We start from the raw sequence: 25,893 nt of genomic DNA on the forward strand, positions 1-25,893 counted from the left end.
TCCCCTTCTTTCTCCCGAACTCTAGTATGGATTTTCTCTTTATTGTTATGTTTTTATTTAGCATGCTTTTATTTCTGTGTGTTTGAAGTGTGGGAGAGGAAGCACATCAAATCATGTTGCCAAAAGTTTGATAAGTACTATCCTGTGACCAGATGGTACAGCTTTATACTCACCATCTACTACTGGCTTCAATAGGTGACTAGGCTTGTTATTCTGCAAATTATTTCCTGTGGTTACCTATTCTAAAACTGAGATCTTAGCCATTTTGTTCAGTTTCTTGGGGAAACATGTCACAAATCATTTTTGTTGGAAGTTGCATCAGAAGTGGAGAGAATGACTCCCCTCACCCCCATTTTGTATCATAATTGCCATTTGAGGAACAATGCACTCCTGTTTTCCTAATTCACATAAATTTTCATTGCATGTCAAATTATTCATATTTGTGTTCTTTACACACTTCTATTGTTTATCAATTTGTGTTTCACCATAGAGGAATTATTAAAATAATATTATATAATAAATATGCATGATAATCTGCTTCATAACATCAATAGGGCTGGAAAAGACATGGCTTCTACTGCTATTTGATTGGACACACACTTTCAACATTTACAGAAGCAAACCAAACCTGTGTGAATGAGAAGGCTTACCTAACAACTATTGAAGACAGGTATGCAACTATTTTCATGTTTTTAAAAAAATGTATCAAATAATGAACCATTTCCAAAAAAGCATATCAATGTGCTCTAAATTTCTGAGTAAATTACATTGAATCTTGAAGTATGGTTTGTAAATATAGGAGCATTAAAAATCATATTTTTATTTGGATTCTTCATTGAAAACACAATAAAATATTTTGCTACTTTTAGTACCATAAAACAATGTTCAGAACAGTTTGCTAATGCTCTGGTAAATGTTGTTTATAGATCTAACTTTATTTATTTATTTATTTATTGGAGTATAATTGCTTTACAATGTTGTGTTAGTTTCTGCTGTACAAGGAAGTGAATCAGCTATATGTATACCTATATCCCCTCCCTCTTGGACCTCTCTCCCACCGCCCCCCATTCCACCCGTCTTGGTCGTTACAGAGCACTGAGCTGAGCTCCCCATGCTATACAGCAGGTTCCCACTAGCTAGCTATTTTACACATGGTAGTGTATTTATGTCAAACCTAATCTCCCAATTTGTCCCACCCTCCCCTTCCCCCCCGTGTCCACAGGTCCGTTCTCTACCTCTACATCTCTATTCCTTCCCTACAAATAGGTTCATCTGTACCATTTTTCTAGATTCCACATATATGCGTTAATATACGATATTTGTTTTTCTTTTTCTGGCTTACTTCACTCTGTATGACAGACTCTAGGACCATCCACGTCTCTACAAATGACCAAATTTTGTTCCTTGTTATGGCTGAGTAATATTCCACTGTATATAGGTACCACATCTTCTTTATCCATTTGTCTGTCGATGGCCATTTAGGTTGTTTCCATGTCCTGGCTATTGTAAATAGAGCTGCAATGAACATTGGGGTGCATGTGTCCTTTTGAATTATGGTTTTCTCAGGGTATATGCCCAGTAGTGGGATTGCTGGGTCATTTGATAGTTCTATGTTTAGTTTTATAAGGAACCTCCATACTGTTCTCCATAGTGGCTGTATCAATTTACACTCCCACCAACAGTGCAGAAGGGTTCCCTTTTCTCCACACCCTCTCCAGCATTTACTGTTTGTAGATTTTTTGATGATGGCCATTCTGACTGGTGTGAGGTGATACCTCATTGTAGTTTTGATTTGCATTTCTGTAATGATTAGTGATGTTGAGCAGCTTTTCATGTGCTTGTTGGCCATCTGTATGTCTTCTTTGGGGAAATGTCTATTTAGGTCTTCTGCCCATTTTTTAATTGGGTTGTTTGTTTTTTTGATATTGAGCTCCATGAGAGATCTAACTTTTTAAAAATGTAGCAGATCTCAAATTTTTTAAAGCAAAAAAAGTAAGTAAAATTTGTCATCTCAAAAATCAAACTTTCTATCTTTACTACCACCTCCAACAAAAAGGAAGGCAGAGAGATTTACTGAATATTTTACTCATTCTTTCCAGTCTTCCATTCTTTGTTTTGCTTTGCTTTGCTAGGTTTACTAGATTAATAGGTCCAGAAAATGATGTGGACACAGAGAATTTTATGTAACTTTTAACATCTAGAGTACCATCCTTCTTTGAGGTTTTAGTATTTATTTTTCTCCTGCTTTTTGCAAAGTACTGGATCAGGCACAGAACAAACTTAAAAGAAATTTTAAAAAATGTCCACTTGATTGGAAGTAAATAGGTAAAAATTATTGAGCTTTAATACAGTTGACCTTTCAAGGCAGACCCACTAAAATGTAGAGGATGCTATTGATATTAAAATTTTTTGATAAAATGAAAGATGTCAGAGAATTCACATAGTCTTTATAAAAGAGCTTGTTTTTCAACATTCTTTTTTCATGTATAATTAAATGTCTGATACATTGTAATACCCTGATACAATGCTAACCTCTGAAAATAAGAACATAGATACTTTTTATCTTATGACCTGGAAGTGAGCTATACATTTTTAAGTACTGTGGGAGCATGTTCTGATCTGTACTGTTGGTTTTTGGGTCTACTGGAACAGAGATTTCCCTAGATTTTCTGTTTTAAGTTTGCTTTTCTTTATGTGTTTTCTGTGATACTTGTGTTCAGGAACTCACTAACTCTGTGGTTCAATTTGGTTTTGGGGATTTAAGAAAAATTGAGTTGTTACTTTTTAATTTTTTTGGTTTGTTCAGTTTAGGGAATGAAATTATTCAGACTAGGGTCAAACAAATGTTCTGTTATTGTGGCTTTCTCTCCATTTCCCTCTCTATTCTCGCTGGCGCTATCTACAGCTCCCTTTGTTCCTGGAAACTTCGGACATCACTTTTCTTTTGCTCCAAAGAGATTTTTTTTTTGCATATGTTGCTGCGTCCTTGTCTGTTTATCAATTAAGACAAATTTTGTTTGCCTTACCAACTACATTGTATTATTACCAGATTACGCCAAATATAAGGACGGGATCCAGAGGAGAGCAAACGCTGGAATTTGTGATTCTGCTCCCAGTTCTTTCTAGAGATTGAATCTCTAGTTCTCTGTATTTCTTGATAATTTTCTCTTTTGTTTCAGAGCTGAGAAATGAGAATGAAATTGAGGGGGAAATCCACACAGATTTTTTAATTGTATTGTCCTCGATAATGTTACAACCTCTCCATTTACTTCACCAAGAATTGTGTAGAGCATTTGAAATATTTGAAAAGTGGACTGATTTTCAAACAATGTATTTTAAAAGGCGATAGTTTTCTCCTTTGCATTTTCGGAGTTCTCTTTCACTTTGAGCAGGAGCAGAGGGGCTGGGGAGCAATAGAGAAAAATGGTTTGGGTACATTTGAATGATTTTATTCAATCAGCTGTATGATATTTTTCCTTCATAAGATCACATTTCCTTAGTGAAAATTTGCATTATTTAAATGACATGTAAATAGAACACAATAGGTTTGATTTGCCAACTAAAGCATAGCTCAGGCATACAATTGAGATACTTTTCATGTGGATAATTAGAAAAATTCACATTTTTCTAAAATTTAGTTAATTTTTTTTTTTTTTAAGATATGAACAAGCCTTTCTGACTAGTTTGGTTGGATTGAGGCCTGAAAGATATTTTTGGATAGGACTTTCAGATGTACAAAACAAAGGAACTTTTCAGTGGACCATCGCGGAAGGGGTTCAGTTTACCCACTGGAATTCAGATATGCCAGGTATGTTCAGAGCTTCCGTCTTGTTTCAGGTGGTCTGGAGAGGGGACCAAGAATCTGTGTTCTTTTTTCTTCTTTTTTGGCCGCACCATGTGGCATGAGGGATCTTAGTTCCCTGAGCAGGGATGGAACCCCTGCCCTCTGCAGTGGAAGCGTGGATTCTTAACCACTGGACCGCCAGCGAAGTCCCAGCACTTTGGTCTTGGGTTTCCATTTACCCTACACGTCCATCAGGCCAAGCCTGTAATTCCTTCATGGCACCTTTCCAAACAGACTTATGTAAATTAATTGTGCTTTTTAGATTTTATTATCTTATATTTCATTCTCTTTCTGCTTTTCTTTTAAAAATGTTCCCATTAGTTTGCAGTGGTCTAAAAAAAGGAAGAGAAAACTGCTAGGTTATCTGGTACCGCTCTATTTGAAGTATTTATGAAATAGTGATGAAATCCTAAATGGTCATAAAGATTCCAAATGGTTAACTTACTTCTGAGAACTTAAAATTGTCCTCAAGGGGTATAAAACTTTTCAATGTAACTATGAATAGAATTATGACTGCGCTAAATCTGGAACAAGATTTAGTGCTTATGTGGAACTCATTATTTCAATATCTTGAATGGGCTACCCCGTTTAGCCCTTTATATGCCTTGGATTTAATTTTATCCTTATAGGAAACCTGCAAGGTAAGTTTAAGTATCCTCATTGTAAAGAGGTGGAAACTGGAACTTGAAAAATTTATAAGCACGGATTTAGACTAATCTCTGTAATTTCCAAATCCAGGCTGTTTGCACTAAGATCACCCTCCCTCCCTATAAATTTTGATTTGCCTTCTTTAACAAGAAGTTTCTGAAGTAGACTCTGAGAGATTCTTTGCTTTCTTTATGCACTGGTGTCGTAGCCTATGACATAATTCAGTATGACTGCACTTAGGAAATTCAACATCCTTATAGCAAGTGTTTCATTGTGCCTGGATAAAAAGCTGAAGAAGGGATAATATAGCTTAAGGGCACAAATTAACTACTTGGCCTAATAAGTTCTAATCTTCAGAAGTTTTAAAAATTTGTATCCTCAGCTGTCAATAAGGAAAAGAGATCAGTAATTTGGATAGTGTGATTTTTTGTTTAATTATTGAACATTCTGAAAAATAGTAAGACTTCAGTTTATTTTGAAAGAACAGGGCAGTATATTAAGAGCTGTGTGCACATTTTTGTTTTTTTGAAGGGCGGTAATTCTTACTCTCCAGGCAAAACTCTTTAATTTCACTGGTGTTGATCATTTAGCAGTAGGATTCTGAGAGATTAATCCTGGAACATCCTTAGGGAATAAAAATGGATCAAACCAGAGTCATAGGGAATTAGCAATCTTACAGAAAATATTTTGGGAAAAATATACCTCCCCAGAACTTTGAGAGTTACTTCTAAACATTTACTGCCTTTAAAAGGACAGCAATCAAAGACTATCTCATCTTAGCAGCAAGGAATCCTAATGTTTGCAAAGCTCTGTCTTAATTACTATTTTGAAATAATCATGACGGTAAAACAGAAAGCTTCAAACCATGAAGCTTAGTATAGTCCACACTGCCTTTTATGTACTTTTTTATCCATTAAAGCTGGCATGCATCACAACTCTGTAAGGTAGGTAGCAGTATTTGCATTTTAAGACGAGGAAATGGGTTCACAGTAGTTGAGTAATTGATCTAAAATCTCTAGCTCAGGCGTGTCTCATTTTGAAGTCCAAAGAACTTCTGTTCTCGGATATCTACATGGACCCAAGGGGGAAAAATAACAGATCTTAAATAATTTTTTTTTAAAAAAAGAAAGAAACATCAAAAACCCATTATTTTTGGGTATATGTATGTGTATAACTGAATCACTTTGCTGTACATCTGAAACTAACACAACATTGTAAATCAACTAGACTCCGATATAAAATAAAAATTAAATTAAAAAAAAAATCAACTTCCTTGGTAAAAAAAAACCCAAAACATTATTTTTGTCATTATGGTAAATTTTATCATACTAAAACTATTGTACTGTTAGATGTCTGTGTTGAGGGGGGCACCCTGCCAGTTATTAGAAATACAAAATGTTACCAAAACCCTGACATTTGAGATTATAATTCAGTTGGGGATACAGGCCACACAAATAAAAGGTAAATAATGGTTCAAAAATAGCACAAATCAACTGCCAAATGCTGCAGGATCTCTCCTCTACATTTTCTCATCACATGTAGATTTGATCCCACAGCTTGTGGCTCAGGTTTGAACTGTCTTCTGTGAACATAGCTGGCTTTCACAATCACTTGTTGAGTGAATTCTGCTTTGTTACCTGCAGGACGGAAAGCCGGGTGTGTTGCCATGAGAACTGGGGTTGCAGGGGGCTTGTGGGATGTCTTGAGATGTGAAGAAAAGGCAAAATTTGTGTGCAAACACTGGGCAGAAGGAGTAACTCGCCCACCAGAGCCTACAACCACCCCGGAACCCAAGTGTCCAGAGGATTGGGGCACCTCCAGTAAAACAAGCTTGTGTTTCAAGGTAAGTCTCAATTGCTAAGCTCTTAAAGAATTTGGGATATGCTTCAGCCTAAAGAATCACCTAAGGAATTAAAACAAAACCAATGCCCAGGCTCCACCTGTAGAAATTCTGATTTTATTGATCTGGCAGGGGGCTTGGGCATCCACTGTTTTTAAAGAGCTCTCCTTGGGTGGATTGCTACGGACCAGTTGCTTTTAGACCAGCAAACAACACAACCCATATCACAAACACAACTCGCAGCAGCCTTTCTTCGCCTGCTTTGCCTTCCTCACCTCCCACTCTTGGCGTCTTTCCTCTCTCCCATGCTTGCTTGCCCTAGTATGAGCTCGCACTTCTTTTTATCTTAATGAAAATTTCTGCTCCCCCTCATGCTAGCCTGTTGCATCCCATTTTGGCTGTGTTCTTGGAGCCCAAGCTTTAGGCTACGTGAACTGATAAACGAATCTGCGATCATGTCACACAGGGATTCTAGAGAGAATACTCCCTTGTTCTGATTTAACCCCTGATTATTATGCCTGATGGGAGATGAAAGACTTCCCGTAGGGGCACATGGCCGTTGAGTGACCTATAAATGATAATTTGATATCCTGCTATCAATCAATACATTCCTAGACTGGACCATCCATTTTCTCCTTATGCAATCAAGCTCACCCAAACAAAAAACATACCCCATACCCCAATGAATTAAGCATTTGGGGTTTTTTTTCTCTCTTGTAAATCATATTCATTCTAGAGAAGGTTGGGTTTAGCCAAATATAGCAATGTACTTATCTACCACTTAATGACATTATTCTCTAAAGGCCAGTTCTCTGGACTTCTTTTGTTCAGTCCTTTGAGGCATATGGCCCTGGCATGTTTTGTAAGACAGTTAGGCAAAGCTGATGAAGAACTTGAGTTACTAACATGTGTCAGAATGAGGTTGTTTAGTCTCCTCTAACTCAAGGGCTAGCTGAGCTGGTAACTTCCACTTAGCAGCAACAGAGACTCATTAGCTGTTCAATCCAGATTAGCCAGTCAAAGCTAAAAGCATAATTTACATAGAAGGGAACATATTGAGCCAAGACAGGAGAGGATTTTACAAATGGATTGAGGACTAATACAAAGCCAATCAGGTATTTGATTGCTGCCTCTGGAAACTTTTGAGTTATTGCACAAAGGCCAGGTTTGGCCTATGCACAGCCATTCACCTGAGGGTGGCAGGCTATGGAGATTAGCTGCAGAATCTTTTGAGAGAAGGAGCAGAATTCTCCAGAGCTGGGAAGTGAACCAGGGGTTCCAGAAGATGTTATCCAGGTGGATGTTCAACGAATCCAAATATGTGCTTCCCTAGAAATTATGGTTTTAGAGGTGCTTGGGGTAGGGTTTGTTTGAAAACATATAGACCATCTTTGTACACATTCAGATGTGAGAATTAGTAATAAAATTCAGCTGTTAGTAAATTGATTTAAGAAAATAAAATCTTATATCACCATCTAACAACTTGAGATATTCACAGGAGTCTTGAGAATTACTGCAGTGGAAAGTTGCTCAAGTTACCTGTATCCAGATAACTCAAGTAAGGTCAAGGTGAAGACTGCCTTGGGTTGCTCGATGACAACTGGGCAACCACAGTCCACTGGAAGCAAATCCCTTTTTCTACAAGCCTGCAATGGTGGGGGCCACGTCTCATGAGAAACAGTGAATGAAAATTATAAAAGTTGGTGGATACAATTAACTCCTTTACTGTTTGCATACTGATGGATATTTCCCATACTATCACTGTGGATAATATGACATAGTCTCTAAATTCTATAAATCTTAGCTTTAGTTTAGCTTATATCCCATCTTTTTAGATGCTCTCCCCGATAAGTGTCTGTCATGACGTGTTCTCCAATCGTTGCTAAAATATACATCCATGAGGAAAAAGGAAAAGGCAGTTTTAAGAACATAACAACAAAGTGTTGGAAGCCTGCCGGGTTATTCACTGTTTAAGCTAAACAGGATAACAAACTGTGGTGCAATCTTAGGGAGGTTATTACCCTTAAATTTTTTTAAATTCATGTTTACTTTCTCTGTATCAGGTTTCTTTCATTCTCTCCCATCTCAATGCCACCTTTTACACTTAACCAAATTAATCCTATCTTCTACAAGAAGCTGTATGCCAAACCCATGCGCCTAAAGCTTTTAATCTAACTTCTCCAGTGCTATAAAATAATTTCATTTTCTAAGGTTTTCTCAACAAAATCGTCCCCCAAATTTTGTTACCCAAATATTCACTCACAAGTTGATTTTCAGCCAAGAGAATTACATTGTTTGGGGCCATTGTAATGTCTTGCTTTTCTATAAATGAAATCTCATCAAAAGTAGATTATTTCTCTTGGTTTGATAAGCTATGAACTGTAAAATAAACTCTGAATCTGTATCACCTTTAGCTGTTTACAAAAGGAAAACATGAGAAGAAAACATGGTTTGAATCTCGAGATTTTTGTAGAGCTCTGGGTGGAGATCTAGCTAGTATCAATAATAAGGAGGAACAGCAAACAATATGGCGATTAATAACGTAAGTAGCTTTTCTATACAATTCTCCTTTCTTTGACCCGCTGGGTGTTAATGATGTTGAGAAAATTCTCATATTTCCAAAATTGTTGACTCCTTATGCTGCTTTGGATACATATATCGTATCCTGAATCTGTGGGCACTTTTTGATCTAGTTTCACCTCTAAATGCTTTAATTTTATAGATATAAATCCTGTGATGAATTGCTCTGTAAACGTATAAGACACTCAGTACATATTGTTAAATGAATAAATGAATGAGTACCTTCCAATGCTTTACAATTCTTTCAAACAGCAGCTTGTTTTCAGGATATTTACAGGTTGTACCAAAATGCACAACTGTTGCATAAAGCTTACATTTAGTCATTGAATCCCTTTACCTTTGTACTAACTAATTTATGTTTTGGGGGTCATTTTCAAATTTGATTAGGACTCATAGGTAACCGAACTTGGTTCATAAGCTACCTTTATATCTTGTATGTTGCAGAGCTAGTGGAAGCTACCACGAACTGTTTTGGTTGGGACTGACATATGGAAGTCCTTCTGAGGGCTTTACTTGGAGTGATGGATCTCCTGTGAGTAATTTGACTTAACAGATCATTTTCTTACTTTATCATGTATTTATTCTGATATTAACCTTTTGGCTTACTCCAAATTTTTGGTAAGATGGGTTATTATGAGAGCTGGAGACCTTTTTATATGCAAAATGAATGCTATTTTAGGACCATTATTCTGCCCCTGTCCCAGTACAGTTCTCCTGTTCACCCAAAGTGGAACATGGTGGAATGGATGAAAAAAAATTAGGAAACTCATTCCTCTAATTGATATAAAATAATGTCTTCATTCTCTCCTGACAAATTGGTATGCAAGTAGCTAAACTTCTTAAAAATTGAGTGTTTTATGACCTCTTATAGACTAGGAGGTATGGAAACAACTTTTGATATTCCATTAGAAACCATTAGGCTTTGTCAGACTTCTCCATTCTCAGGAACGGGGAAGTGAGGGGCTGTGGCACGTGCTGGCCGTCATCACAGGAAGTGATTTTGTGTACTTTCAGTTCTACCTCCTGTCCCAACCCATCAGCAACTTTTCAAGGTGCTCGGTAGGGTGGATTACTTGATGGCTCCATTGATAACAAGGATTTTATATTTAGATCTCTGGAAAATAGATCATGATGCTTATTCTAAAACCTTGTGGGCTATGATTCCACTCTGAGAACTCCGTAGAGGACCTAATCCCAGCCCTCCATTTATTTCCACTCTTCACTTTGGCAACGTTTGGTAGCTTCCTTAGTAACATTTCATAAGTCTTTTCTTTTATAAGGAGAACTAATTATATTTCTCTCTCCTACCCCTCTAGTAAAAAGAAAGTTTCCAGTATCACAATGAAATACTATCCCTTAAGAATGAGTTATAAATTGAGGAACTCCCAATACTGAGAAGTGGAACTTTTTGCCAGGTTTTTCCTGTATAAAAATCCCACTTTCATGGCCCTGGATCCATTCTATTTAATAAGGGGGAAAGAAAATTTTATAATACTTAATAGCATACTCTATTTGACTTTAAAAGTTTCCATATAATGAAAGCTATTTCTTTCCCAGCTGTGTTCATAAAACTTGTTTGCAAAGCAAACCTATTGTGAAAAAAACTGAAGCAATTAAAAAATGTAAACATCTTTCCTTTTGTGTTTGGATGGTTGATTGGCATTGGCCTGATAAAAATGGCTAATGGTTGTAATGTAATGTTTCTAACATAGGTTTCATATGAAAATTGGGCTTATGGAGAACCTAATAATTATCAAAATGTTGAGTATTGTGGTGAGTTGAAAGGTGACCCTGGTATGTCCTGGAACGATATTAACTGTGAACATCTTAACAACTGGATTTGCCAGATACGAAAAGGTATGATGATCTGTCCTCCCCTTTATCTCAGATTGGAGAACTAACCTCCAGTGATCCCAATATCTTCCCTTTATCTGCGGAACCAAACAAACAAAATAACAAAATAAGGGAATTGGCAGGGGCCATCATTTCACAGGATAAGAATGAAGTCGCTGAGCACAGATAAATGTTCCAAAGGAACAGAAGATCAAAAGGCCACCCGGGAATCCTGGACCAGAGTCACGTCCTCCAAAATAACTCCCACGAGCTGCAGTTCCTGCTCAGGTCCTATAGGCATGGCACTGGGTGGGTGTTCTACTCTGTAAGCAGAGGAACGAGGGTGCAGTTTCCGTTTGGGCATTTTCACCCTCTGACCCACGTTAGTCATCCAATAGGTGAAAGTCTCCCTCAGTCTGAAAATGCTGCTTATGGATTTCTCAAGGAAATGTTCAATCAAAGAACTGGCACCATTTGGAGGCCCCTGATGCTGTAAGACCCACCATGTTACTGATGGCCCCAAATGATCAATGCATACTTATCTGTCATGATTCGTGACTCAGAAAGTTCCACGTGTCCAAGTCAGATTCTTTTCAGATAAACAAACAGGTCCACCCTTGAACCAACATATGTATCACTTCTTCCTCTGTGGGCAGATAAATGGGACCACGTCGCCCCCTGCTGTCGGGGATCCTTGCCTACTGTTCCAGCTCCATCGCTAAAGATGCTGTGTTGCTCTCCTGCTGTCTGTCCGCTTATTTTCCTTACTCTTGCTTAGAGGAGTGTTTACAGTGTTTTCAGAATGGAGGAATAAATAGTGGCCAGTTTTCCTTTAAAAGTCTCTTAGCTGCCAAAGACTAATTTTCTTTTGTATTATTAGTAGCTCTGTTCTTACAGATGTTAAATTCATTAAACCAAAAGCTACGTAACTTGAGTCCTTTTATCGGATTCCAGCAAAGTCCAAGTATTAGTAACTACTTGGAAAGAAAAATATTTTATGTAATGTTTCATAAAACAAACATTTAGTAAGAATAAGTGGTTTTTTCTTTTTAATTTATTTTTGGCTGCGTTGGGTCTTCGTTGCTGCGTGCGGGCTTTCTCTAGTTGCCGCGAGCAGGGGCTACTCTTCGTTGCGGTGCGCGGGCTTCTCATTGCGGTGGCTTCTCTTGTTGCGGAGCACGGGCTCTAGGTGCACGGGCTTCAGTAGTTGTGGCACATGGGCTCAGTAGTTGTGGCTTGCGGGCTCAGTAGTTGTGGCTCGCGGGCTCTAGAGCGCAGGCTCAGTAGTTGTGGCACGCAGGCTCTAGAGCGTAGGCTCAGTAGTTGTGGCGCACGGGCTTAGTTGCTCCGCGGCATGTGGGATCTTCCTGGACCGGGGCTTGAACCCGTGTCCCCTGCATCGGCAGGTGGATTCTTAATCACTGCACCACCAGGGAAGCCCCAATAATAAGTTTTTTGAAGAAACTATATTTTGTAAATAAATAGTTCGTATTTAATGGTTTCAAATAATGAAAATTGAAGTACTTTCACAGCTCATTATAAGGTGCACCACTGTAAAACTAACATCTATTGAGCACTTTCTAAATACAAGTAACTCTCATATTTTACCCCATCTCTTTATGTATGTGACTAACTCCTTTTTGCAGTTGAGAAAGTTAAGGGTAAGACATTTAAACACCAAACTGGGATTTGAACTTAGACTTTCTGATTCCAAAACTCATGTTCTTTTCTTTCTTTTTTATGATGTTACTTTTTGGGCCTAAAAAACTGTCTTCCAATTTCTGGTGGTATTGTTGGACCTGATCTGTTTAACTCTTAACTCCTAATTCTGTTTCTCTTTATTCTTCTTCCCCACAACTGATAGGAGAATTGAAGATTGGGAGGGAGGAAGAGAAAGAGAGAACAGTGAAGTTTTTAGCTATACTGACCCGTGAAAATAGTGAAACAAGAAGGATATGGAATAGCACAAGTTCAAGCACTGTTTATACCTAATTTTCTTTTGTTTTCCAGGACAAACACCAAAGCCTGAGCCAACCCCAGCTCCTCAAGACAGTAGGTGTTTCCTTTTTCCCTGATTTCTATATTGATAGAAATAGAAAATAGATTCCTTTTCTTCCTCTTTCCTTTCTCAATGGAAAAACAAACAAACAAAAACAAAAACAAACAAAAAACCTTACCCTAAGAAGGTGGAGAGAAGACGTTCTTAATATCTTCGAGAATCTCATGAAAGTTTGGATCTACTCCTCCAGACATATACTTCCATGCACAACATAAGGCATGTTAATATCACGTCTCAGCTTTCATGAATCAAATCCAAGGCCCTCATGTATTCGTTTCCTATGGCTGCTGTAACAAATTACCACAAACTTGGTGGCTTAAAGCTACACACATTTATTCCCTTACAGTTCTGGAGGTCAGAAATGTGAGCTCAGTTTCCCTGGGCTGAAGTCAAGGGATAGGCAGGACCATGCTCCCTCCAGAGCCTCTAAGGGTGAATCTACTTCCTTGTCACAAGCTTCTAGAGCTGCATTCCTTGCATTTGTTGGTTCATGGCCCCTCCCTTTATCTTCAAAACCAGCAGTGTACTATCTTCCTTCGTTTGTCACATCACCACCTTCTTCTGTACTCACATCTCCCTCTGTAAGGATACTTAGGATTTACATTTAGGGCCCGCCCAGATAATTTAGGGTAATCTCTCCATCTGAAGGTTCTTAACTTAATCACGTCTACAAAGTACGTTTTTCCGTATAACAGTCAAAGATTCCAGAGATTAAGACCTGGGCATCTTTGGGGCTTTTACTCAGCCTACTATAGCACGGAACCATAGAATTCCATAGTTGGGAAAAAGCCTTCGGAGCCCTCCTGGTCCCTGAATTCCTTGGTTCTTCAATTACACATTGAAGCACCCAAGTCCATCTTTTACAAGTTCTTTGTTAGATTAAGATGAAAGCTGCTTTCTCACAGTTTCCACTCTTTGAACCTAAAACATCATGGGTGCATGTATGTCAATCATTCCAGCTCCTATTGATGATTGTAACATTGGGAGTTCTTTTACCCAATGAAGATACATGGAACTTAGCTGAGAAGAAAGGTAACTCGTTTGTACACAGTTAGTGGAAGGTAGATATTTGGATTTAGGTAGTTCAGTCTGTATTGGTTGGCATCAACATCCTGCTCCTTCTGAGTTCTCAGAGTTGCAGGTACCTATGATAGGGCTACTCTGCTCTTTTCACTTTTGTGTAGCACACATACCAGATTCTTGAATTTGTCTAAATAAAATTCATCACCTTTTTTTCACTAATTTTTCAGATCCACCAGTCACTGACGATGGGTGGGCTATTTACAAAGACTACCAGTATTATTTTAGCAAAGAGAAGGAAACCATGGACAAGGCACGAGAATTTTGCAAGAGGAATTTTGGTGATCTTGTTTCTATCCGAAGTGAAAGCGAAAAGAAGTTTCTATGGAAATATGTAAGAATATGATTAATTTAAGAATGGAACAGTGACATGTGCTAAGCAAAGACAATGTCTACGATTGCTACCCCATGGTGCAATTTCCAATTATGTGCTGAATTTGAACCTCCTAAGGTCAGGGGTAAAGATGTGAGTGTCAGGGCAGGGGTGCTGGGTATTGACCATCGCGGAAGTGAATGACCTGATTGCTGGAGTATTCAGTGGAGAATCAGAGAACCCAGAAACAGTGTTTAGCCTGGGCTTTGGGAGAATCCAGACTTGATGGCTTTGAGTTCACTAATTTGATTTTCAAAAATTCTCATTCTTAACTAGTTGTTATATATCAATCCTGGACCCTTTGTGTTTAGTGCAAGTTGATTATAATTTATGTCTTAATCTTAACCAGATTCTTGGTTAATAGATAGTACAGCTTGATTATTCATATAAAACTCTTTTTTGGTTGTACCAAAATTGTCAGCTAACAATGAAGGTATAATTGGTTTTTTTCCAAGCGTCCTTGGCTTGATCTTTCTCTTTAAAAATCTTCATGGCATGTTTATTGTTTTCCAGAAAGGAGGTAAGAGGGAGAGAAGGAAAAAAATAAGTTCAACAGTAACGAAAGAATAAAAATTCATTTGATCACAAAGGTATTGCAGTGTAGCATGACTTATCTCCATCTTCGTAGATATACCATGGTTTGAAATTCTCAAGATATTTCCTAATATTGCACCAGTATATATGTGGGTGGAGAAGTCTTTCCTTAGACACATAATCCCAAATGGCTACTTTGTTTTAAAGAACATCTTTAATAGTGTCTAGTTACTAATGGCATCTGATGTTACAGAGAATGTCTTAAGGTATTTGCTATATAAATGCATGTTGTTATATAATGTGCATATTTTTCCTTTTATTTCTATGAAAACCATTGAATATACAACAAAGTTTCTGTCTGAATGCCTCCTTAGAAAAGTCCCCAAATAGCCTGCCTCATTAATCTGTAGGTTTTATTTAAGAATTTGCTTATCATGTAAGTACAGATTGAACTATATGTAAACTTCCATGTTCTAGGTAAACAGGAATGATGCACAGCCAGCATATTTTATTGGTTTATTGATCAGCTTGGATAAAAAATTTACGTGAGTAAATCAAAATAAAACAACTTTGCTTAGGGCAGTGCTCTGACGGGCAACAAAAAGTGATTTTCAGACTTTGGTTCTGCTGAATGAATGTAAAAAAAATCCTGCTGGGCTCTCAGTCTACAAAACATCTTAAAAACAAAAACCAATTTTTAAAAGTCCTGTTAAATATTTCGACATTATAAATCTCAAACAACTCAGACTCTGATTGAATCTTGCAAAATGTCACCTCCCTTTGTTTCAGGAGGTCATCAACTGTTAGTAAATCGTCTGCTAGGAAGATGTATTATACAGATATGAATATTGAATTTATTTGAAAAAGTATTCCCATTTGGACTGTCCTTGGTGCCTAGAACCAAAGGGGCCTTTCATGTTGCCCCACTTGCTGCTTTCGGAGCACTGCTTTGAAGTATTCTTTCAACTGCCTGAAATGCTTTCCCTTCAAAGGAATGACTGTACTGTTTTTCATTAGGTTCAGGGGCCAGCAAAAGCTGCAGGAGGGAGGAAATTAGTACATTTTGGGGGGTTTCTTTCCTTGTTCATTAGTACCCATGTTCTTCTAAGTTTGAAGAGCAAGTATGTCTTCCTGGCTCCTCCGTAGATGTATTAACCACATATGTTCCATGTGACCGCTATTGCCATTTTTGGCAGGAAGGACCCAAACTCACCCTCATTATTTTTAAAGACCACAAATGTTTGATGCTCCTTTGGACAAGCATCCATTTTAACCACCCCCCAAATGAGAGGGTCGAATTCGATGATCTCCTGGTCTCCTTCCAGCTAACGAACGGCCCCCGAATTTCCGTAATTTATGAAAGTGAGTATTGGCTCACCTACCTTAGGAGAAACCAGAGTAAACATGAAAATCAGAGAACAGGCCCAATGAGAAACTCTGTATTCTCCGTCTCTCTGTGGGTGGTTTTGTTTTGTGGGACTCATGCCTAAGAAGTCCTATGGGAGGATGTTTACTTCTGGTCCACTTCCAGGGTAACTGGGATCTCCATTTCTTCTCTCACATCAAGACTAAAAGTACTTCTTCCAGGGAGGGAAAAGAAGGCAGACTAGCCAGGCATCCAGTTACTGCAGGAGATCTCAGTGCCCCGGGGAGCACCGATGACCTCTGGGGGTTTCCAGCTGCTCTCTCTAGAAACCTCTCTTCTCTTTGCTTCGGATGCTGTGCTGTCTTCATCTTGATTGACTTGCCTGTTCCCACCACTAGGCTGTAGCCAACTCCTCTGATGGGATTTTTGCTAAATGGCTGAATTTTCTTTTCCAGTTGGATGGACGGAAGCAAAGTGGATTATGTGGCTTGGGCCACAGGTGAACCCAATTTTGCAAATGATGATGAAAACTGTGTAACCATGTATTCAAATTCAGGTAGACAAGATCACAATCTCCTTGAATCTGCCTTGTGGTGTGATGTGTCATTTGCTACATCCTTAGGCTAAAAGTAGCAAGTTGTGTGCTTAAATCAGACAAGAAAAGGAGAGAGAATGAAGGAGAATTCTAATTTTAGCAACATAACTGTTCAATTTGTAAGGAGAATGGATGCTTAACATTTACTCTAATTAAATGACACAATCTTCTCACTTCTTCTCATTTTATGAAACATTTTTTCATGTTCTGAATGAGGAAAATATCCAGAATGTTTATCTATCTCCTTTATCTCTATGTCTTTATCTGTAAAATGGGAATAATAACAGAATGTATCAGTTGTCGAGAAGATTAAGGAGATAATACATCGAAAACACTAAGCAAGTGCTTCATATATAAAGTTTATTAGATTATTATTATTAGCAATTACTGGCTATTTAGATAATAACCTGCAACATCTGGTATGTGCTTTGCTCATAGTAAACTCTCTATGAAGTTGAACTATTATTTGTTTAAGAGAAAGCGCAAAAGGGTGTCACATAGATCTTTCTTGTCTCTTGTGTAAAAATGATGTTTGTAGTATAAACCATTTTTGAGAATCCTTATAAAATATAAACACATTTTTATTTTTTATTTTTTTTGGGGGGTAAGCTTTTTATTATCTTTTTTTTCCTTGTTGGTTATTTATTTTAAATATAGCAGTGTGTACATATCAATACCAAACTCGCTAACTATCCCCCTCCCCCTTCCCCCCTGGTAACCATAAGTTCATTTTCTAAGTCTGTGAGTCTGTTTCTGTTTTGTAAATAAGTTTGTTTGTATCATTTTTTTTTTAGATTCTGCATATAAACAGTATCATATGATATTTCTCTTTCTCTGCCTGACTTATTTTACTCAGTATGACAGTCTCTAGGTCCATCCAGTTTGCTGCAAATGGCATTATTTTATTCTTTTTCGTGGCTGAGTAATATTCCATTGTATATATGTACCACAACTCCTTTGTCCATTCCTCTGTTGATGGACATTTAGGTTGCTTCCATGTCTTGGCTATTATAAACTAAATACATTTTAAAAAGTGTTTTTAACTCCTATATATAAAATAGATAAACCACAAGGACCTACTGTATGGCACAGAAAACTGTATTCAATATCTTGTAATAACCTATAATGGAAAAGAATCTGATATATATAACTGAGTCACTGTGCTTTACACCCAAAACTAACACAACATTGTAAATCAACTGTACTTCAATACAAAGGTGTTTTTAAAAAAGTGTTTTTAAAAAACAGTGTTTTTAAGCGTGTAAATCTAATTTAACTATTCTGTTCTTTGTCAGGGTTCTGGAATGACATTAACTGTGGTTCTCCAAATGCCTTCATTTGTCAACGCCATAACAGTAGTATCAATGCCACGGCTCTCCCTACCACACCCTCGGTCCCAGGAGGTTGTAAGGAAGGTTGGAATTTTTATAATTACAAGGTACTAAGAAAACTTAGTTGTAGTCATGTCGCTGACTAGTGTGGAGAGTGGCAATGCAAATCTTTCAGCTTCAAGTTAATGTTTGCTTGCCTCGTCACTTTAAAAAATTTTAGGCAAGAATACGTGGAAATTCCATGTTAAATTCTCTGTGGGAATTGATAGTAGACTTGACGGTATTACCCAAATAGTTGTGCCCTTTGTCCCAAGGGAGAAAAAACTTTGCAAAGAAAGCTGATGGGTAATAAAACTAACAATTTTTTGCATTTCTATTTGGTTGTGAGCGAATGTGTATTTAGCTCTAATCTTCATGGATCATTTTGATTTCTTTAGAGCAAATACTGTTATCTTTACGTAATCCCTATGATTTTTTTTCTCCTTCCATCCGAGTGTTTCAAAATCTTTGGATTTGTTGAAGAAGAAAGAAAAAATTGGCAAGAGGCACGAAAAGCTTGCATAGGATTTGGAGGAAATCTGGCGTCCATACACAGTGAAAAAGAGCAAGGTGTGTGGGCCGTTTTACAGTCAGTGATGCGAATAAATATGTAACTTTTTTCCCTAAAATGGTAGAATGTTGCTTATAGTAAATGACTTTTTGGTGTTCCAGAGTAAAGACTAGGAAGGGAAAACAAGCACATATTGGGAGCTATTTTACTAGTTGTAGGCCTTATGCTGAGCGTTTTACATGTAAATTGCCTTTCCATTTTCATAACAAGTCTGTGAAGCAGGAATCATTAGTCCCTTGTGAATGAGGAAATGTGTTCAGGGAGACTTAGATCAGGGAGCTTAGAGAGTAAGGGGTAGGACTGGGAATCAAACTGGGTCTTCCAGCTTCAATTCCATCTGTTTCTGCCAAACCAGTTTTCTCACCAAAGAGTCAAAGAAGAAGAGTAGTTCCAGGAATAAAATTAAAAATTGCTCATTTTCCATGTACTGCTCTTCTTGTCACTTGATATAGAATTTATAATGCAATAAAACTAATTTTTCAATATGAACTTGGAACAAATTGAGAAAAAAAATTTGATAAAACATAGGGATAAGCCAGAGCTTTGAAGAACAGGATGAAGAAACACACCATCTCCATATAGCAAGTTGTAAAATTCATTATATTGTGGTCAAGAGAAAGGTACTTGACCCCTTTCACATGGTCTTTTTGGGGCCACCTTACTTGAAGTAGATATTAGGTTAAATTAGTTACTTTAAAAATGATGTTGACCAACTGCGGGCCTTTCAGACGACAGCAGCTAAACTGATGAAGGTTTGGAAACCACAGCCAGCAGCGAGTGAGGACGGTTTGAAAGACTCTAGGTTTCACAGCCTGGAAAAGAGGATGTGAACTTTGAAGGATCGTCCCACTCAAGAAGGAAGACTTAGAACCCATGAGTGGCAGTTACAGGGAAACAAATTTAGGCTCAAAATTAGGAGGTTATTCTAACAATTAGAACTAATTGGATGGGATGCTTCGTGAGTTTTTTTAAAGGGCTGTGAAAATGCTTTTGTTGGAAAGTACTGAAATGGGTGCTGCAGAGTCACATATGTTGATTGGTATGTAGCATGGAAGTTGCTCAATACATATTTGTTGTGTGTAGGAATTTATGTGATGTCGTTGGGGAAAGATGTAGACTGGATGATTTCTAAGTTCCCTTTTGGTTCTGAGGTTCTTTGACTTCCAAAATCATTTACTGGAAAAAAATGATATACCTCAAAAAAGATAAGAAAGAAGAGAGACCTTGGAACGCTGTGTGGCACTCTCCTAAATGTTAATTTCACTCCCTAAATGCTACCATGTGCTTTCTTGGAACACGTTCTACAGTAAATCAACCAAGCTTTCACTGAGAACCTTTGACAAGTTCAGCAGCTTGCCAGACACTGGAAGAAAAGTGTCAAACCATAGCACACAATAAAAAAAATTCAGGAATATAATACTCACATTTCTCTGACTGGTCTACCACATTCTGGGCTTAGCTACCCAGCAGAGAAACACAATAATTGATTCCCTCTCTTAACCACAAAGAGCTGATTCTTACCATAACAAAATTAGAACCTGGGTCATAGAGATGTGCAGAAGGGAACAATTTTCAGATAAACTAACATTATTCCTGGCACCACAGGCACACACTGTTGAATTCTTTTTGTGGTTCTTGGCAGAAAACAAGTCAGTGTTGAAATATTGGCAGGTAGAGCTTTTCCACATTTCATTTCAAGTTGGGGATATGGCAAGAGTTATGATCTTATTTAGGAAATAAATAAGAAAACAAAGTAAATATCTACCCATGCTCTTTTCTTTCTGAAAAATATTATAAGAAATTTCTTTTCTTTTCTTTTTTTTTTTACTTTGAGTTAATTGAGAAATAAGCAAATCTCTGAGCAGTGTAGTGGCGTCTATTACTCTGCCGAAGAGTAAGCACGCAGCAATGACCCTTCTGCGGAACTGTTTGTTCATGAATAAACAGATAATCTCTGTGGCCTTCTTTCTATTTTACATTTTCTATTAGTAACCCAAGTGCTTAGTCATTTGGTTTCCTATTTGCATTCAGGAGTCGTGTTTAAGCAGAGTTTGGAAATTGTCCTGTAGAGTCCGTGCTCATTCACTCGGTGTCCATCTAGTGTCCTTGGTGTCCACAGCTCCTGGCAGGTGAGGTTGCTGGCCTCAGAAGGCAGCTGCCGTGGTGTGGCAGGCATGGGGATGGGCTGCTGGAGAACGGATGGGGAACGTGTACACTTAAGCCTTTTGCAGTTTCTGGATATTTGCCACCATCCTCTCTGCCACAGAATTGATAAAGAAGCAAGAGGCCATATTTGTCCTGCCTTCTCTGAATTTCTCTCCCAGTGATGTGAGCACTTAGCACCAGGATGCCGCCTGGGTCCAAGCATGCGCAGTGGACGTGGATGGCCGCTGACCCCTAGGAACTGGCTGCCCCGGAGGAGTTCCAGTTGGGTAGCTCTTTTGGTTTGGCAGTCCAAGGTGGTGATCATTTGACAGCCTAATGCTTTTTCGTTTTGACAAATAGTTTTTATTTTCAGAACTTTTTTAAGATCAAGAGCTCTCTTTGGCCCCTAGTTATTATTATGTCGGCCAAAAAGTTCGTTCGGGTTCTTCCCTAACATCTTATGGAAGAACCCGAACGAACTTTTTGGCCACCCCCAGTATATAATCAGGTTATCTTATCTATAGACACAGGACACCTGCTCACTCACAGGGTGACCGGGCGTGAATCAGAAAAATGTGCCTCTTCCTGCAGGATGGTAGGTAGCCACAACCCAGATCTGGGTGTATAAAAAGGAGAGTGGGGCATAGGGTGGACTTCAGCCTCCCCAGCGCCCCAGTGTCCTTGGGTAGGGCACAACCTGTGCAACTATCTGCAGTGACCCAGGTAAAACCTAGACTTTTATTATGAGGAACTTTTCAAAGTCCAAAGCTGAAGTGATAACATGCTGCTCAGGTTAGAATGTGTTTGTTTTCATGGTAAGTGCTTTTAAATGATAATAAAGACATTGATCACAGGCTCGGTATTTGTAAATTAATGTATTCTGAGTATCTTTGATATTGGAGTCTTTCCCCTCAAAGTTCACAGTTATCTTGTGAAACTTTCTTTCAGCATTCCTTACATATCACATGAAGAACTCCACTTTTAACACCTGGACCGGGCTGAATGATGTCAATTCAGAGCACACCTTCCTCTGGACGGATGGACGAGGAGTTCATTACACAAACTGGGGGAAAGGTTACCCTGGTGGGAGGAGGAGCAGTCTTTCTTATGAAGATGTAAGTATCACTTTCAGGTCACCTCTCCCTCCACTCTCGGTTTGCTTCAGGTCAACATATTAGTGATTGATCTTCTGTGAAAAATTCTGCCAGACTACTTCTTGATCTGATTCATTCTTGCACATTTTAACCGTTTCAGACTGAGCCAGCCTTGAAGGAAGGGGTATACATTCAGTTAAGAACTCTTCGTCTTTGGGCTGGGGGTGGGAGGACCTAGATGGTGGTAGTAGTGAGGGACAGGGAAAGCCAGCTCCAGTATGGGCGCATGTTGTACTCAGCGTGTGCACTTGAACCCAGAGTTAGCAATGTTCTTTGCACCAGCTGCCCCTAACCTCTTGGAACTGTTGTAGTATTTGGGGTGCAGTTCTGCAAGCTCCTTCTAAAGTTATCGTCGCCATCATCATCATCATGATTGAGCTACTGTTTGCAGAGTGCTTACTATGCGTCATACACTCTGCTAGGTGCTAAGTGCATTAACCTAAGAGACAGACAATTTCTTCTTTTTTAAAAAATTATTTATTTATTTATTTATTTATTTTAACATCTTTATTGGAGTATAATTGCTTTACAATGGTGTGTTAGTTTCTGCTGTATAACAAAGTGACTCAGCTATACATATACATGTATCCCCATATCCCCTCCCTCTTGCTTCTCCCTCCCACCCTCCCTATCCCACCCCTCTAGGGGGTCACAAAGCACCGAGCTGATCTCCCTGTGCTATGCAGCTGCTTCCCACTATCTATCCATTTGACATTTAGTAGTGTATATATTGTCAGTGCTACTCTCTCACTTCGTCCCAGCTTACCCTTCCCCTCCCCATGTCCTCAAGTCCATTCTCTAGTAGGTCTGTGTCTTTGTTCCCGTCCTGCCCCTAGGTTCTTCATGACCATTTTTTTTTTGTACATTCCATATATATGTGTTAGCATACGGTATTTGTTTTTCTCTTTCTGACTTACTTCACTCTGTATGACAGACTCTAGGTCCATCCACCTCACTACAAATAACTCAATTTCATTTCTTTTTATGGCTGAGTAATATTCCATTGTATATATGTGCCGCATCTTCTTTATCCATTCATCTGTCGATGGACACTTAGGTTGCTTCCGTGTCCTGGCTGTTGTAAATAGAGCTGCAATGAACATTGTGGTACATGACAATTGCTTCTTTATTTCACTATTTTTAATCTTATATCATTGAAGCCAACTAATCAGTGTTAAACACCATACTAGGCATTGTGGAATACATGAAGGCACATAAGATTTTATTCTTACCTTGAAGAAGCTTATACCTAAGCTAGATCCCAAGTCTTCTACAAGAAAGACGACAGGAACAAAATGAAAGTGTGTAATGAGAAGATCAGCTATAAAGCATGATAGTAGTTAGGAGGAAAGAAACTTACTATGGGATGTAGTGATCTAATCAGGCAGCACATATCTGTGGAGCTCTTCATTTGATGGAAAGAAGGCATGTGAAGAAGAATCAGCTGTGAGTCTTCTTCCCAAGAAGTTTAAAACATCATGATTAGGGGATCATGGCAAGAGGATGGGGAAGGTCGCGTTAAGTGGGAAAGGTGACTAAAGTCTTTAAGAAGAAGGCACAAGATGGGTTTGGGCGGAAGTAAAGAGCTTTAGATATAGTAGGAGTTTCATGCAGAAGAGAAGTAGGCGTCAACTTTAGAACGTGGAAAGCAGAATTCAGAGAAATTTAGATGCCCTAAGAAAGAGTTTGGACTTTGTCAGATAGGCATCAAAAAAAAAAAAAAAAAAAAAAAGGTTTGAGCAGAAAAACAATCTCATGAAGGTGGCATCTTTATGATAATTAATTTGGTAGCTACATAGCTAGATATGTAGGGTAGATATATTCTGGTTGTGGGTAAGTGACTTTCTGGGGAGAAATTCTTTCAATCCTTTTTACATAAATGAGGGCTGAAAAGTAGACTGGAGTGAGATAGGGTTTGCTTAGAAAGATTTCGTGGATGAGTGGTAAGTTTCATTTAAAACAAAAAAATTCATTGTTGCGCAAGCTTTTTGTTTTTAGAACACAATGAAAAGGAGAAACAACAGAAACAAACAAAATCTGTAAACTCACCTTCCAGGAAAAAAAAAAAAACACTGTTAAGTTTTGTTGGTTTTATTCCTAAATTTTTGTCTTAGCGTGTGTAAAAATATAAAGCTTGTATTCCACAAAACTGGAATCAAAACACATATATGGTGTTGTTACAATTTCAGGACTTGTAAAATGAAGAGGGTTAAATATAGTTTGATAAAGAGAGTGGGAGAGAAATGTTCACATGCATTGTGTAGTGGAAACATGCTTGTTCTGTGTAGGTTTCCTGGTTTAGAGCGAAGATGCTGAGCCAGGATAATGAAAGGTAAGAGTAGCTAAGAGGGGAGATGGGGCTGAGCAGAGAATCTTTGAAATGTACGGTTAGGGGTTCCTGATAGTTGAGGCTCATGGGATCCTGAGGCTGGAGGCTGAGAATACGGCTCTGGCCCTGGTGAAAGCTGTGGTAGCTTTCAGGGAATTAATGAGATTTCTGACAGCAGCGTTTCTCAGAACCAGCGCCAAAATTTATCCAACTCTGCTTAATTTTCAATTAAAATGGCAAGGGTTCAGTGAGGGATCTGCATGGAAGTTGGCCAGTAGCGTGGAAAGTAGGGATGAATTGAACATGCTGTAAATGAATTAGGACTATCCTAAAAGTTGGAGGTTAGGGATAAAGGATTTTTTTTTTTTTTGCTTGTTAATGAATTGGTTTAAATAATTATCGATCCACATTTGGCTTTTTTTTTCTTCTCCGTGAATATACAGGCTGACTGTGTTCTTATTATCGGAGGGAAGTCAAGGGATGCAGGAAAATGGATGGATGACACCTGTGACAGTAAGCGAGGTTACATATGCCAGACACTTCCCGGTAAGTCCTACCGGACCTCGCTGGGCTGTAAGAGGTGGGGTTTTTCCGTACTTTTTAAAAAGTGACATTCTTCTCAGTTTTGCTGTGAGCCTTAAACTGCTCTAAAAAAAAAAGTTTTGTTTTAAAAAAGTGACCCTTCCCTTGCACATCAACACGTTTTTAAAAATTTTTTAAAATTAAATAATTAAATTTCTGGGGGGGCCGTGCCCTGTGGCATGTGGGATATTAGTTCCCCGACGAAGGATCGAACCTGCACCCCCTGCAGTGGAAGCACAGAGTCTTAATCACTGGACCACCAGGGAAGTCCCCATCAACATGTTTATTTGATTCTCTCTTTCATCCATGGATGCCTGTGACAGACAAAAAGGATATTTTCTGTAATTTATTCATGAATGTGCCCCCTCATCCATTACCAGAAGGTTTGCACAGATTAAACTAGAGGTTGAAACTTTTTCTAATTTTGTTAGAAATTTGGGATGTTTGCTTACCTCTACCTTAAAAAAAAAAAAAATGTCAGAGTAGGGATACCTCACTTCAATTTGTGTAATTTGAGAACCATTGCCCCAAAACACCCTATATGCCTCATTACTTGTTATGTATTCTGTGTCTCTAAAAATGTAGATGTCTTATTTGTGGTCCTTTTTTCATCTTAGGAAGCCTAATAACTATGGTGCAAGGAAAATAAAACAGATATGTGGATATCGACCAAGAATCAAGATTATGGTCGTGTGCATTTTAGTTTCGAGTGAAATTAGAATAGAAACGTTTGGCCACATAAGAAGAGGTTCAGAAAATAAAAGATAGATTAGAGATGAGGGTTGAAGATGAGGTGGGTTGTGGTCACCCTGAGCAGAGCTCTCAGAGGAGCTTGAATCAGAAGCTACTTGATCTCCCGGATCTAACAAATTTTTCTATACTTTCTGGGGAATCAGGGAACCGATATCAATTCATGGCAATGACTGAAAATCACTGAAGATATTTTCAGATGACTGCAAAGTCCTGCAGGAATTCTAACCTCCTATTGAT

General features: G+C 38.4%; 1 protein-coding gene across 1 annotated transcript in view; it reads left to right on the forward strand.

The window, feature by feature from the left end:
* The window catches only part of MRC1 (mannose receptor C-type 1), an 89,874-nt gene that overhangs the window by 48,366 nt on the left and 15,615 nt on the right, over positions 1-25,893 (forward strand). Inside the window, exons 11-24 of the mRNA XM_068562053.1 lie at positions 555-670; positions 3,660-3,808; positions 6,136-6,335; positions 8,747-8,874; positions 9,357-9,444; positions 10,625-10,769; positions 12,756-12,797; positions 14,055-14,218; positions 15,269-15,336; positions 16,613-16,713; positions 18,048-18,190; positions 18,578-18,692; positions 21,787-21,953; positions 24,765-24,867. Of these exons, the coding sequence (XP_068418154.1) occupies positions 555-670; positions 3,660-3,808; positions 6,136-6,335; positions 8,747-8,874; positions 9,357-9,444; positions 10,625-10,769; positions 12,756-12,797; positions 14,055-14,218; positions 15,269-15,336; positions 16,613-16,713; positions 18,048-18,190; positions 18,578-18,692; positions 21,787-21,953; positions 24,765-24,867 (1,729 nt within the window). The remainder of the gene's footprint in view (positions 1-554; positions 671-3,659; positions 3,809-6,135; positions 6,336-8,746; positions 8,875-9,356; positions 9,445-10,624; positions 10,770-12,755; positions 12,798-14,054; positions 14,219-15,268; positions 15,337-16,612; positions 16,714-18,047; positions 18,191-18,577; positions 18,693-21,786; positions 21,954-24,764; positions 24,868-25,893) is intronic.

This window comes from Eschrichtius robustus, chromosome 1, assembly GCF_028021215.1.
Source record: "Eschrichtius robustus isolate mEscRob2 chromosome 1, mEscRob2.pri, whole genome shotgun sequence".
In the NCBI taxonomy this organism is placed as follows: Eukaryota; Metazoa; Chordata; class Mammalia; order Artiodactyla; family Eschrichtiidae; genus Eschrichtius; species Eschrichtius robustus.